This window comes from Cololabis saira, chromosome 3 (genome assembly GCF_033807715.1).
Source record: "Cololabis saira isolate AMF1-May2022 chromosome 3, fColSai1.1, whole genome shotgun sequence".
NCBI classification, from domain to species: domain Eukaryota; kingdom Metazoa; phylum Chordata; class Actinopteri; order Beloniformes; family Belonidae; genus Cololabis; species Cololabis saira.
In genome coordinates, this window is record NC_084589.1 from 14,452,118 (window position 1) to 14,464,686 (window position 12,569).

The 12,569-nt window shown below is 43.6% G+C and overlaps 1 protein-coding gene across 1 annotated transcript in view; it reads right to left on the bottom strand.

Annotated features, from left to right (window-relative positions):
* Nucleotides 1-12,569, bottom strand: part of LOC133425747 (zinc finger protein 236-like) — a 75,441-nt gene that overhangs the window by 46,727 nt on the left and 16,145 nt on the right. Inside the window, exons 7-14 of the mRNA XM_061716326.1 lie at nt 8,585-8,707; nt 6,589-6,762; nt 5,459-5,636; nt 5,044-5,316; nt 4,483-4,686; nt 4,190-4,322; nt 1,877-2,137; nt 1,548-1,780 (exon numbers count right to left, since the gene is read on the bottom strand). Of these exons, the coding sequence (XP_061572310.1) occupies nt 1,548-1,780; nt 1,877-2,137; nt 4,190-4,322; nt 4,483-4,686; nt 5,044-5,316; nt 5,459-5,636; nt 6,589-6,762; nt 8,585-8,707 (1,579 nt within the window). The remainder of the gene's footprint in view (nt 1-1,547; nt 1,781-1,876; nt 2,138-4,189; nt 4,323-4,482; nt 4,687-5,043; nt 5,317-5,458; nt 5,637-6,588; nt 6,763-8,584; nt 8,708-12,569) is intronic.

Consider the following 12,569-nt stretch of genomic DNA (forward strand, 5'->3'; position numbering starts at 1 on the left):
TCCTCTCTCAGTGAACGGTTACAGAGATCATCGCTTACAACATGTCTGATCTCAGGGAGACGAGGAAAGTGCATGTTTGACTGTTGGTTCCACATAAAGTTCCTCTTTGGCAGCATTTTGCTAGAGAGCTGTGTGATTAGTGCCACCAAGACATCTGGGACTTGTAAGAAATGCAAATGAGTCTTTTTATTCCAAGCATTAGACATGTTACGGGGGGAAGTCAGACACTTCTTCACGGCTAACATAACACCATGGATGTAGATCTGGCTGTGCTTGATTGATAATGTTAACTTTAAAGAGGACATAATACGACAAAAATAAAGTCCTATGTAATTGAAGTGTATACTTGGATGTCTGAAGTGATAATGAACTAAAAAGCTCAAACATAAATCAGCCATGTTATTGTTTGTGTGGCTGTCTACATCTGAAAGTACCTCGAGCTTGCAGCTCGTTTTTATTTCAGTCCAACTTGACACGGTGCTGGATTTGCTGTCCCTCAGAAGTGGGTGGCACAAAGCTGCAGCACCAATTTCAAAAGATGCAAACAAAAGATGCTCCACCCCCAAAAACCAGACCTATTCATGAGCTTGTGTGTTATAAATCTCTTTGCGATTTTAACCAAAGCAGGTCAAAGCCGGGGGGGCTTGGTGTTGCCTAACAGCAAGGTTCCTGTTTAAACCCTGGCAGGGACCTCCAGGTACTCCACCTTCCTCTCACAGTACACAAAAATGGCCTTAATTTGTTCAAAATTGCTATCTAAAATGAATGTCAGTGTACGATAATAAGCAAGAATGGATGATGGATGTCAAAAGGTATTTCAGGAAACTCTGTCAACTTGTGAAACTGCTTTGAAAACGACTACATTTGTTTTGCCTGCAGGTTAAATTGGAAGAATGGTACAGCTGCAGTCACCTGACCCCCAGACACCGTTAGTCTTGTCCTCAAATCGTGGGGATCCATTAGTGAAACTTAGAACAGACAACGCCAGCGCTACTACAAATAGCCTAAAACACACTATCCAACATATTCCACGCAGATGGCCTTCATGGAAAATGTTTCAAAACTTTTATTTATTGCTTAATCAATAGTTAAAACGATTGCTAGAAACGTGGCCTTTCTAAAGTAGCAAAAGTAACATTGTTATGAGAAATGAGTTTTCAAATCAATTGAGTTAATTAACTTGGTTCAGGAATGGATTGCTTTTTTAATTTTTTTTTCTTCATTTTAATCAGGTTCAGAGATCAGAAGGGGATTAGGTATCTGTCTCCGAGTATCCGTGAAGTGCTGAAGCTGAACGGGGCTCATGCTCAGCTCTCCATGAGGTTAATCAGAGGCCTGCAGAGCAGCTGAACTGGTTTCCAACGACTGACACTTGCAAAGAGTTACAGATGGCTGATATTATTTCCTATTCCAGTTTTGACAGTTCTTAAGAACAAAATGTTGTTTATACCATATACAAATCTTTATTGCTGTTTTTAAGGGCTCTACTATCACTTTGTTCTATTGTTTATAAACATCCTGCAGGTATAAGTTTGTACAGCTCTTACCTTCTCCCTGCACTAGCGGCTGGTCGGTGAGCGGGGCCTCCAGTGTCACCTGTTGGCCTCCATTCACCACCTCTGACTGGGTCAGTCCCAGCATGCCCTGCTGCTCGGCCGCGCTGGGAGGGGCTTGCTGAAGAGACTCCGCCTCCATCTCCACTGGTAAGTCATGGGCCACGGCGCCTCCGCCCAAGTGGTCGTCTCCCGACTGCGGCTGCAGCTGCTGGGCCAGCTCGTACCTAGGGACCGGAGAATCACCGTGGTAACCTCTAAAAATCTGAAAATCTCAAACACGGACAGACAAATACGAGCTTGAGTGGACTAAGGAGTCAAACCTGTGCGTCTTCATGTGTTTCCTACAGTTGGGTGAGGACTTGAAGGTCTTCTGGCAGTAGGGGCACATGTAAGGACGGAGGTCGCTGTGAGTGGTCATGTGACGCCGCAGGCTCCCGCTGGTGGTGAACGTCGTGTCACAGATCAGGCACTTGTAAGCTTTCAGACCCGAGTGTGTCCGGATGTGAGCTTTGAGGACTCCCGAGGAGGCAAAGCCCCGGCCGCACTGTATGCACTTGTACGGCCGCTCTCCCGTATGTGACCTGGGACGACAAGACAAAGGATTGACTGTCTGGTGAGATGCTAACTCTCCGGGAGCGATGTCTCTGAACAGTTTTTCAATATGAACTTTCAAGAGTTGAAAAGAAATTTTCATGTTTCTTCAGGATAAAACTATCATTGTTTTTGTGTGAGCTGTCATGAGGACATATTGTGTGATTGAAATCGGATTCCCAGATGTTTTAAGTGATGTTTCTTCAGTTTCATCTGAGACTAAAGGCAAATGTCAATAAATATAAACTGAGACACAAGCCGTGGATCTGCAAACGATGGGGAGGTGCAACATCCTTACATGACAGGGTTTTTTTATGTTATCAATCAAATTCATTATGATTTTCTTCATAAATGTGTGTCATTAACTGTGGAAAGATCACACACAGATATATAAAAGTATTAGTCTGAAATACTCTCCTAACCAGATCCCTGAACCACGTCAACTGGCTCCTCTCGGTTTGGAGGAACAGGGACTCTACTCCGACCGGATGGTGGAAGTTCTTATCCCATCTCTAAGAGAGTCCAGCCACCATACAGAGGAAACTCTTCCAGCTGCTTCCCACAGTTCATTGCCATTGGTGAGGGCCGGAGCCTAAACCGACCAGTAAACAGCCCAGATCCATTCTTGGGGAAAAGCAGAGGACACGAGAAATGATCCAGGCTGAGTTGGATTTAGGAAAGCCGCTTGGTGACGGAGACGGTCACAGGACTCAGTGCAGAGAAAAGGGCCCGTACTATCGGTGCGGTGGAGAACCCTCACTGTCTGATATGACGAGATCCTCCAAGAAAATAACCCAGATTTTTACAATTATTATACAAGGCTTCAAATTGCGGAGATCAGCCCCGCCCCCCCGCGACCCGATTAACTGGATTGGAACGGGAGAAAATGAAAAAGGATTATGAGAAAAAATACAATAAGTACAGTAAGACAAATTGTGACTGGCGAGTATTTCACTGCATTTATTTGATTTATGCAATGGTGAAAAAATTGGCAAAATAAATGAAAAACTGCAAAGAACCATTGTTCGGTATTATTCGGTATTCTGCCAAGTGTTTATTATTATTTTCGGTTTCGGCCACAAATTTTCATTTCGGTGCATCACTAATTCCCCCCTTTTCAACCGAGGACCTTGGATTTGGAGGTGCTGCCTCCATCCCTGCTGTTTCACACTAAACTGCAGAAAGCTCCGGCTCCGGTTCCCCAAACTATCAGAACACCCTGAGGGACATACTGAAATGTCTTCTCCAAGTCCACAAACCAAAACGGACTAGTTGGGAAAACTTCCATGCCCCCTCTGGGATCCGAGGTATAAAAAAAATAAAAATAAAAACAAAAAAAGTGGAAGTCTTCACAGACGGTCCCCGAAACCGTTTCTCCACTATCTGCTAACTACTCCTTTCTTCCCCATCACATCCGTTTAATCTCAACTCAAAGTACCCCCCCCACCCTTCTCCCTTAATCCATCACCTCTATCAGCATGTCTTTTTCTCTCTGCTCCACTGCTCTTCCTGACCACTGTTGATGAATTCAAGTCGTCAAACTAGGCTTAGAGTAATCGAGTTGAATACCTCTACCAATAGCTGCTTGAAATTAATCTCTAAACCAAAATTACATTACGATGGATTGCTCGGATTTGCTTTTCTTCTTTCATCAATCTCCCAGTCGTGCAAGTTAATCAATTCTGTGCGAGACACTGAAGCAAAGAAACAACCGAGCGATAAAGATCTGAGAAGTCTCCAAACTCCCCACTCGACTTTGATTTCCCTTCTTGGTTCCCTCTAAAGTTTGGTCCCCCTTTACTCTTCCCCGCTGTGCAGAGCGAATGTTACGGAGGCCGAACGGCGTAACATCGTGGGATCAGTGTGAACGCACTGCTGGAGGCTGGAGGCGGAGTGAAGGGGGAATCATCTTTATACCGTGTGAAAGGAGTTGCAGAGGCTTTGACTATGAAAATGAAAATGTCTCCACAAAAACCTGATTAGACCAGAAAAGTACAATTTCATGTTCAACTTTCTCAACTTGACAGGAAAGGAAGCTTTACCTGACATGCTGTTTTAGATGGCTGGATTTCTTGTAGGCCTTACTGCAGTACTGGCATTTGTAGGGCCTGTCGCTGCCCACCACGTCCAGGTACTGCTGGAACGCCAGCCGCGGGTTCTGGGACGTGACGAGGCCTGTTCAAAGCAACGTTTAGACATTAAACACCGAGTCGTTGAAGAAACAATGAACACAACATTCCCCCAGAACTCCAGGAAACCCGTATGTTTGCCATCTGAATCACAGACGCAACGCCGCAACCTATCCACGCGTGAATCTGTCCCCGAGCGCCCGTACCGTAGTCGGTGATGAGGATGGGTTCCTGCAAGGGGATGTCAGGCAGAGGTAGGTTGCTTTTGGAGACTTTGGCTTTGTTGGATTTCCGTGGAAACTTCTGCTTCTTCTGCTGCAGACTCTTGAAGTGAGAAGCGATGTGCGTTTTCCTGTGACCCGACGTACGGAAGATCTTGTCACAGTGCGGGCAGGGGAACGGACGAACGCCTGGGACACGGGGGGGGAGAAACAATACTTTTTGGAGACTTTTTATGTAGATAAGTGGACTGTTTGTCAGGGATTTACAAATATTAAGATATTAAGATTAAGATTAAGCTTTTCCAAAACTGTAGGATTTACTTTTATGAAATAATATGAGATTATTTAATCTTGTGCTGCAAAGCTTGATTCTACATGACGAGCGCTTCTGGGAAACTGAAAACATCAAGTTTGGAGCTCAAGTAGCTTCTTCTTGATATGGTGTGACATGAGGAGCAAGCCAATTATTGAAAAAACTAAAAAAGGAAACAGCTTTTACTTTGACTTTGATTTCGACGCCCGCCACAATTTGGACGTGCTCCTCACCTGTGTGCAGACGCATGTGTACTTTCATGCTTCCAGAAGTGGAGAAGCACTTGAGGCAGCACTGACACTTGAAATCCTTGGTGCCGGTGTGCGTTTTCATATGTGCCGTGAGGGTGCTCTTCACCGCGAACGCTCTGAAGCACTGCTTGCACTTGAAGGGCTTTTCGTGGGTGTGGATGCGGATGTGGCGGACAAGGTCGCTGGGTTTCTTGAACTCCTTGGCGCAATAAGGGCAGCCGTGCCATCGAACGCCGTCCTCCTCCCGGATGGAGCCTTGAAGGGGAAGACAAGGAAGCAGGTCTCAATTTTTCAATAGATTTAGCTCGGCTGATATCTAGATTATATTACATTCACTAAACTAGTGGATGGGGAATGATCACAGGAGTTAAATATGAACCAAATAAACTCCACATACCTGGCATCTGTATGGGTTTCTTGAAGATGCTCCTCTTCTTCTCCCTGACTGGTTTCTCCGGAGCCTGAACCTTCTTGGTCTCGGCAGTCGTCCCCTCGGTGCTGTGGCCCTGAGACTCTCTGGACGCGGCGTCGCTCTGTGGCGGGACCACACTCAGCCCGCTGTTCTCCAGAGCTTGCTGCAGAAACGGAGCAGAGACGGTGCAGATGTGCAGCCATCCAGGTCATGGTAAGAGAAGGCAACTGGACTCTGATTTATTCTTATTTTCCAGACAGGAAAGCAACGGGTGCCGTGCAGCACTCAGAAACCATGCATCTGCACTTCAGTTAATAAAAATTATATATATATATATATATATATATATATATATATATATATATATATATATATATATATATATATATATATATGTTCTCCTTGAACTACAGCGCTCTGTGACACCTCAAACCCTCTAACTGCAGATAAACTGATGCAGCACAAAGAGTTTAAAAAAATGGGTGAAGTGGGGGGGTAGGTGTAAACGTGAAATATTGTAGAAAAAAAAACATAAGAAAATGTGATTCTTGACGCAATTGAGGTTCAAATAAAAACTTAATTAGAAAAAACAAAAAAAAACACGATTTATCAGTGTTTTGAATGGTTTGGGGCCAAAGAACAGGAACCTGGACCTGAACCCGGAGTTCGTCGGGAGGTAAATTTGATCGTGTCGGAAAAAGCAGAGGACTCTGTTCAACTTGGCGGCGCCTCGTTGTAGAAACGTTCACGCTAGTTTCTCACCCTTGGATGCTTCCGCTACAAATTATGTCATGCAGTCGGGGAAGAAAAGTTGTTTGAAAGTGCTTATCAAACAAACAATTCCTAGCTTTAATTAGGAAGTTTCGAAAAGAGATAAAAATGCTTCTTTTCTTTCTATTTTCCAGGTTTGAAAACATTCATCTCCACATCACTCATTTCTACACATGTGGCTCAACAAACCTTTTGATGAATATGAAGAAAATCCTCTAAATTAAAGTTGTGCACCCTCATATCTTTCTGGTGTGTCATGAAAACCACTTATTCTGGCATTAATATAAAAAACACCGTTTTCTCCTTTTTTACTGATTCAGTAAAGGTGAATGCCCCTCACTCACCTGCAGGATATCTTGGTTGATGGCGGTTTCCATGGCAACAGCTGGCTCTGGAGGCTGCGGCTGGGCCGTCTCCCCGTTGACCTGCTCCGACAGCTCCAGGAGCTGCTGGATGACATCCGTCACCCCCTCGCCGCCCTCCGAACGCTCCACGGGCTGGCCCGCCGCATCAGCCTCCTGCAGCCGTATAGGGGAACGGATGAAGAAGGAGACAAAAAAGGACGAGCAATGAGACCAAAGGCTGGAGAGCGACAGAATCAGAGCAGCAACTAACTTTATTAGGAGCTCCGTGGGGCATAAAATGAAGAATTGGATATTCAAATTAAAATGTCACTGTCTGGCTTTTATCGAATCACTGACGCTTCGAGACCAAAATGCAGATGTAAAAACAGACAGAAGACAGAAAATCTACAAATACGTTTATTTATTTATGGATGTATAGCAGATGATTTGATATAAAAAGTAGAATTAATCGTCAACAGCTGACCAAAAAACGTTTACACACGAGTGCTGTAAGGACGAGCATTAGTTAGAGAACTGGCACGCTCAAGGCTATTACTCAGCCCGTTTGCCACATCACATTTAGCAGAACCCGTGCTCAGCTGCTTAATGGCAGCGGATGAAGCTTCGTTTTTGGCAGCAAGAACTGAAATAATGGAAACAAAATAGGATCATTTCTGGCAGTGACGAGAGAGATGAAAACACCAACAGCAACAAAGTAAATAATGCAGAGAGAGGAAATCAGAGTCGAAATGATGATCCAAAAACAAAGTAAGTATGTAATGTGTTGGTTATAATTACCCATTTACCTGACAACAAACTAACTCTGAAGTCAAATTTAGCACCAAATCAGTTTTGGCTGCCGTTAGAAAACGGTTGGATTATTCTCCTTAAATAAATGTCAGTCTGAAAACTTGACAAAAGAAATATGCAGCATGTGAAATTTACAAAACTAGAATCAAAAGGAAAAAGAAACGGAAATATTTTATTTTATTTGTTCTTGAAAGTGTGTAGTTGGCCGTCTTCAGACACCAACTTAAAACGTTTGAGATATCAAACAACGTTATTACTTTGTTCAGGGAGAATCTGACAGCTGAGTCGCTGACTCCGCCCCTAAAACCAGCTGCTATGAACAGAATTGGGAAGGCCGGGTTGAAAACGGTGCTTTTAAACTGGTATGTTGGCCCAAGCAAGTCACAGAAATGTAACTGAAGTTGACATGGCACGCTTTTCTGTGTTTTGGGACTTATCTACAGTAAATTCTGGCAAAAGAACGAGCTGTTGTATTATTATTATTGTGTTATAAATGCAGCATTAGTATGGTGCATCCAAGTCTCAAGCTCCACAGTGCAAGATCTCATAACTATACCATGAGGTGGGGATTGTCCTGATTGGTGAACCAGCGCTCCAGCCAATGGGGAAATCTGACTTAGCTGAAGTGTTAAGATGTACTGCATCTGGATAAGTATCCTCCAGATTTAGAAGCATCGCTTTCACAGCCGTCCCAAACAGATACGTGGTTGTGTAATCTTTGTTGCTGCAGTTCATTGACGACTTTCATACCACACATCCCAGCATGCAGTGGTGAACATCTTAGTCCTTTCTCAAGGTTTTGAGACTAATGACACAAGTTGCAGACATTCACAAGGCACACTTAAAAGCTTAAAAACCTCCAGACATCCAACCAAAACAGTCTGGACGACATCATGTCTGTGAAGGAAGCAGCACGACTCGTGATGATGTAAACGGTTTGGAAGTGTGACAGGTGCAACGCTACTATTACTATGTATACTATGTACTTGGAGTGCTGGAAATAGCTGATGTCCCCTTTAGGATGTCAGGAAATTGCCCCGGCATATATAAAAGGGGCATAATATGTCTCATTGAGGAACATTAGTGTCTTAATATCATAATCAATGTGTCCACGGACTCAGTTTGCTTAAATATTATCTAAAGTAAATACGTGATAATATTTATTCTTCAGGTTTCCTGCTCTTACCGGAGTGCCGGACGGGACCTCGATGACAGAGACGTGCATCTTGCTGATGTGGGCGTTGAGACTCCCGAGCTTCTTGAACACGCAGCTGCAGTCCATGCATCTGAACTGAGGGATCCCTTTGGTCTTCAAGAAAACACAGAAAAACATATCTGTACCTGCAAAGCCAATATCTGATATTTGTTTGTTCATGTATTAGCTAGAAGACAAGTCAAGCATTCAGGGATGCAGAGCCCACTTTCACCTAACAGGATTTGCCCTCTGAGGAAATTAACACCGTTTGACACATGGATTGATAGGGATTATTCAAAACCTTCAAAACTTCTTTCAGTAAATCAGAAAATAACCCAGATCAAAGTTGGAGTTGTTGTCATCAGGGAGCTAAAAACCTCCGGCGCAGCCATGTTTAAAATGGATGCAACACTTCACCACTATCTGCTCTTGTTGGTGCTGAATAAATACATGTTTCCCTCCATTAATGTGCTGATTTAAATGCCAATAACTAAGTCGGATGCAGGTCCCAGGTGGTTGCATCAACAAATGGTTGACTGTGTGTCAAGAACAAGAACAAAGACATTCATTTGCATAATCATTTGCAGTTATATTTACTGTTGTATTCAAATTCTAAGATTTACAAGGGAAACTGTATATTTGAAAGAGATCCACACATTTCTGAGAGAAATTGCCTGATATAAGTGTAGTTTAGTTTTCTGCTTCTTTACATAAAGTCTGTCAGTCTTGGTCACCCCTGAATCAAAGATATGGAGGAAAAATTGTGAAATGTGGAAGTGCAGCTTGAATTTTGCTGAATCAACTTCAAAGATTCTGATGGAAACCGTGTCTCAGAGCAAGTAAGGAGGCCTTTTAGAGATTTTTTTAGTAGATTCTCAGCGCTCCGAGAGTAGCGGTTGTGTGATATGCTGAAGGAAGAGAGAGAAAAATAGCCGGATAATGGAACCACTTCAGAACCCGAACATCCATATCTGAAATTACAGCCAGAGGTGGCTGAGGAAAAAACACAAAAAAAACAACTTGGATTGCTTTCAATGACTTTTGAATCATACAGCGGTCCCCAAGAGCCGCTTTTCAAAACAATAGAGATGGGTTCAGAACTGCTGATAACCATCAGAAAGTGCCAGACCCTGGTAGACACTGAGATGGGCTGATGCGTGTCTGACACCAGCTATTGTGTCTGCTGGTCAGAAATGTTTTTTAGGACTATCTGACCCGCAAAAGGTGTGAAAGCCAATTGTCCGGTTGGTTTGAAGCGCTGGAAGGATTTGGAGTATGTGAGCGAGTTTTTGCCTCGGGGCATCATCCTTCAAGCCCCCGGGTCTTAAAATGAATTTTCCAGAGTCACTGGGATGTAACAGCTGGATTGAATGGCCACACCCACGACACGGGAGAAGAGGTAGAGTCAGCCCAAGTGGGACTGCAGAGCATTTCAAATACTGGTGAAATCATCGTCTCTATATAAATACAGACAATTTCACAGTTTTATTTCATGGTTCTGTGGAGGAAAAACAGAGGGATTACTTCTGCACTTCACACCTTTAACTACCCGCAGAGACGCTTCAGACGCAGTCGTGAGGAAGAAAACAAACTTTCAAATCTACGATTTTATAGATCAGGATATATATTGGGGGCAAAAAAATCTGTCATTATCAGGTATTACTTTTAGGAAAATACACCCCCAGATTAACAACACACAACATTTAACTCATAATGTAGTAAAATCTAAGCACACGCACCGATACTTCATGTGAAAAACCCACTACATCCTTACTGTTTCCAATGTAATTAAGAAGCTAAATGGGGGCCAGGAGCTGATAATCCAAATCAGTTGATTTGTTCATCGATGTGACCACCTCGATGAAGGTTTGGACAGACGGCTGGACTAGAGCATGGATACAGTATCAAGGAGAAACTCTTGGCATCAATCAGGCAAGAGTTATAAGAACATTTCCAAATTGGGGACCCTCATTCTACAGAGGAAAAAAGTCATTGAAAGGAGTCTTTCTAAAGTCTGCTCATTTAAAAAAAAAAAAAATAAGACAAATAGGATTTACATTTCAGACTCTACAGTACAAGAGGAAGGCTGCAGAAGTGTGAGTTGTTTGGAAGAGCAGCTAAAAGAAAGCATCTTCTCTCTGGGGAGCATGATTTAGGTTTGCAAAGTTGTTTCTGAACAAACCACAAGACTTCTGTAACAATGTGCTTTAGACAGACGAGACCAAAGTGGACTTGTCTGGCTGTAATTATAACACAGCGGCATATTTACCGCTACTGAGAATGCTGCATGTGACCTCAGCGGCTTTTTGTTGCCAGGCTACAAGCGCAGCACTGCATGCACCAAGATCTCTGCAACCTGCCCTCTGCTAACTTTAAGTTTAACATACCTAACCCCTTATTTTTTTCTGATTACTTAGCCTTATTTTATACTGCAACCATATAACTTCCCTTTGGGGATAAACAAAAGCATTTTGCCCATTCAAGTCAACTTGTTCTTTTCCATCCATTAACCTAAACATATCTGTGTCTTGGGCCGGCAGCCTAAGCAGAGAGGCTCAGGGCTCCCTCAACCACCTCTCCCAGCTCTTCTAGGGGTAACCAAGGTGTTCTCAGGCCACCTGAGAGACGTAATCTCTGGAGCATGTCCTGGGTCTTCCCCGGGGTCTTCTCCGGTGGAACAGGCCCGTAACACAGCCCCAGCAAGGCATCCATGAGGCATCATCACCAGGTGACCAAAACACCTCAACTGGCTCTTTCTGAGCCCTCTCCCAGATGACTGAAGTTCTCACCCCATCTCTAAGGGGAGTCCAGTCCCCCGGCGGAGGAAACTCATATCAGACCTGCATCCCTCCCTCTCTGTCTCTACCACAGTTTTACACCGCAGGAACGATAAGCAGAGGGCTGTTTGGTTCAGCTCGCCCTTCACCCCGACGTACTGGTACAGACTTCTGCAGGTGCACTCATCTTGAAGAAGTGATACAAATCACTGTTGTGTTTGATCCATCTTCATACATCCAAAACAGGAAGTTACACTGGCTGAGGGGGTGCTCGCTTGATGGGTGTCCCCTAAGTCAGGTTACACCCCCTCACCACCACCAGCACCACCCTCTCCTATCAAAACAATATAGAATAAAAATGCACATCTTAAGTTGGAGAGAAGAAGTCCACACTGGGGCCGTCCCCTGATGGAAATAACTAGCAAATAAAGAAATGAAATATGATACGAAAAGATGGTTTGAGCTATGCACTTTGTTGCGTCTTACACCGGAACCTGGCTCCTGAACTTTCTCCCAATATGCTGCTGCCCCCTTTAGATCTGGAGTGGTATTGCAACACAGCATGCCTTGGTTGTTTATGTATCAAATGAACTGAAAATACAACAATATCACACTTGGCTCTTTCCTCAATGATGGGGTGACTACATCTTTGGGGAAAAAGGCATTTTAGCCACAATTTTTGTTATTGTTTAAACATGTCTGGAAGCAAGATGAGCACTTTACCATTCGCGCCCCATGAAAAGGCGTTACTCCTGCATTTGCTCATGAATTTTAACACAAATAACCCCTGAATACAACGTATTCATTAAGTGGATAGATCACGATGAAAAGCTCTATGTGGAGCAGGAAAGCTGCAACGCTCTTATGAAAATTGGATGCATTAGTGAAATGGTGCCGCTGTTGGTGCTTCCAGGAATAATTTGGCCACCTCCGTCCATCACCAGCTATTAGCAGGGCTAGCACAAACAGGACAGGAACGCTGAAAGCACATCTGTTCAACCGCTGTTTGTCCAAAGGGAAAATAAAGCTCTGAAAGAAAATCAAGAAGCTCCTTCATCATTTCAGCCAAAGAGGAAAGGATTGTGCAACGGTTTAGTGGCATATAATATGCTTTTTTATTCCAAAAGAACACAGAGGAAATAGTGAAGCATAGGCCTTCACTAAACACTAAAGACTTAAATGTGATATTGTTGTGTATT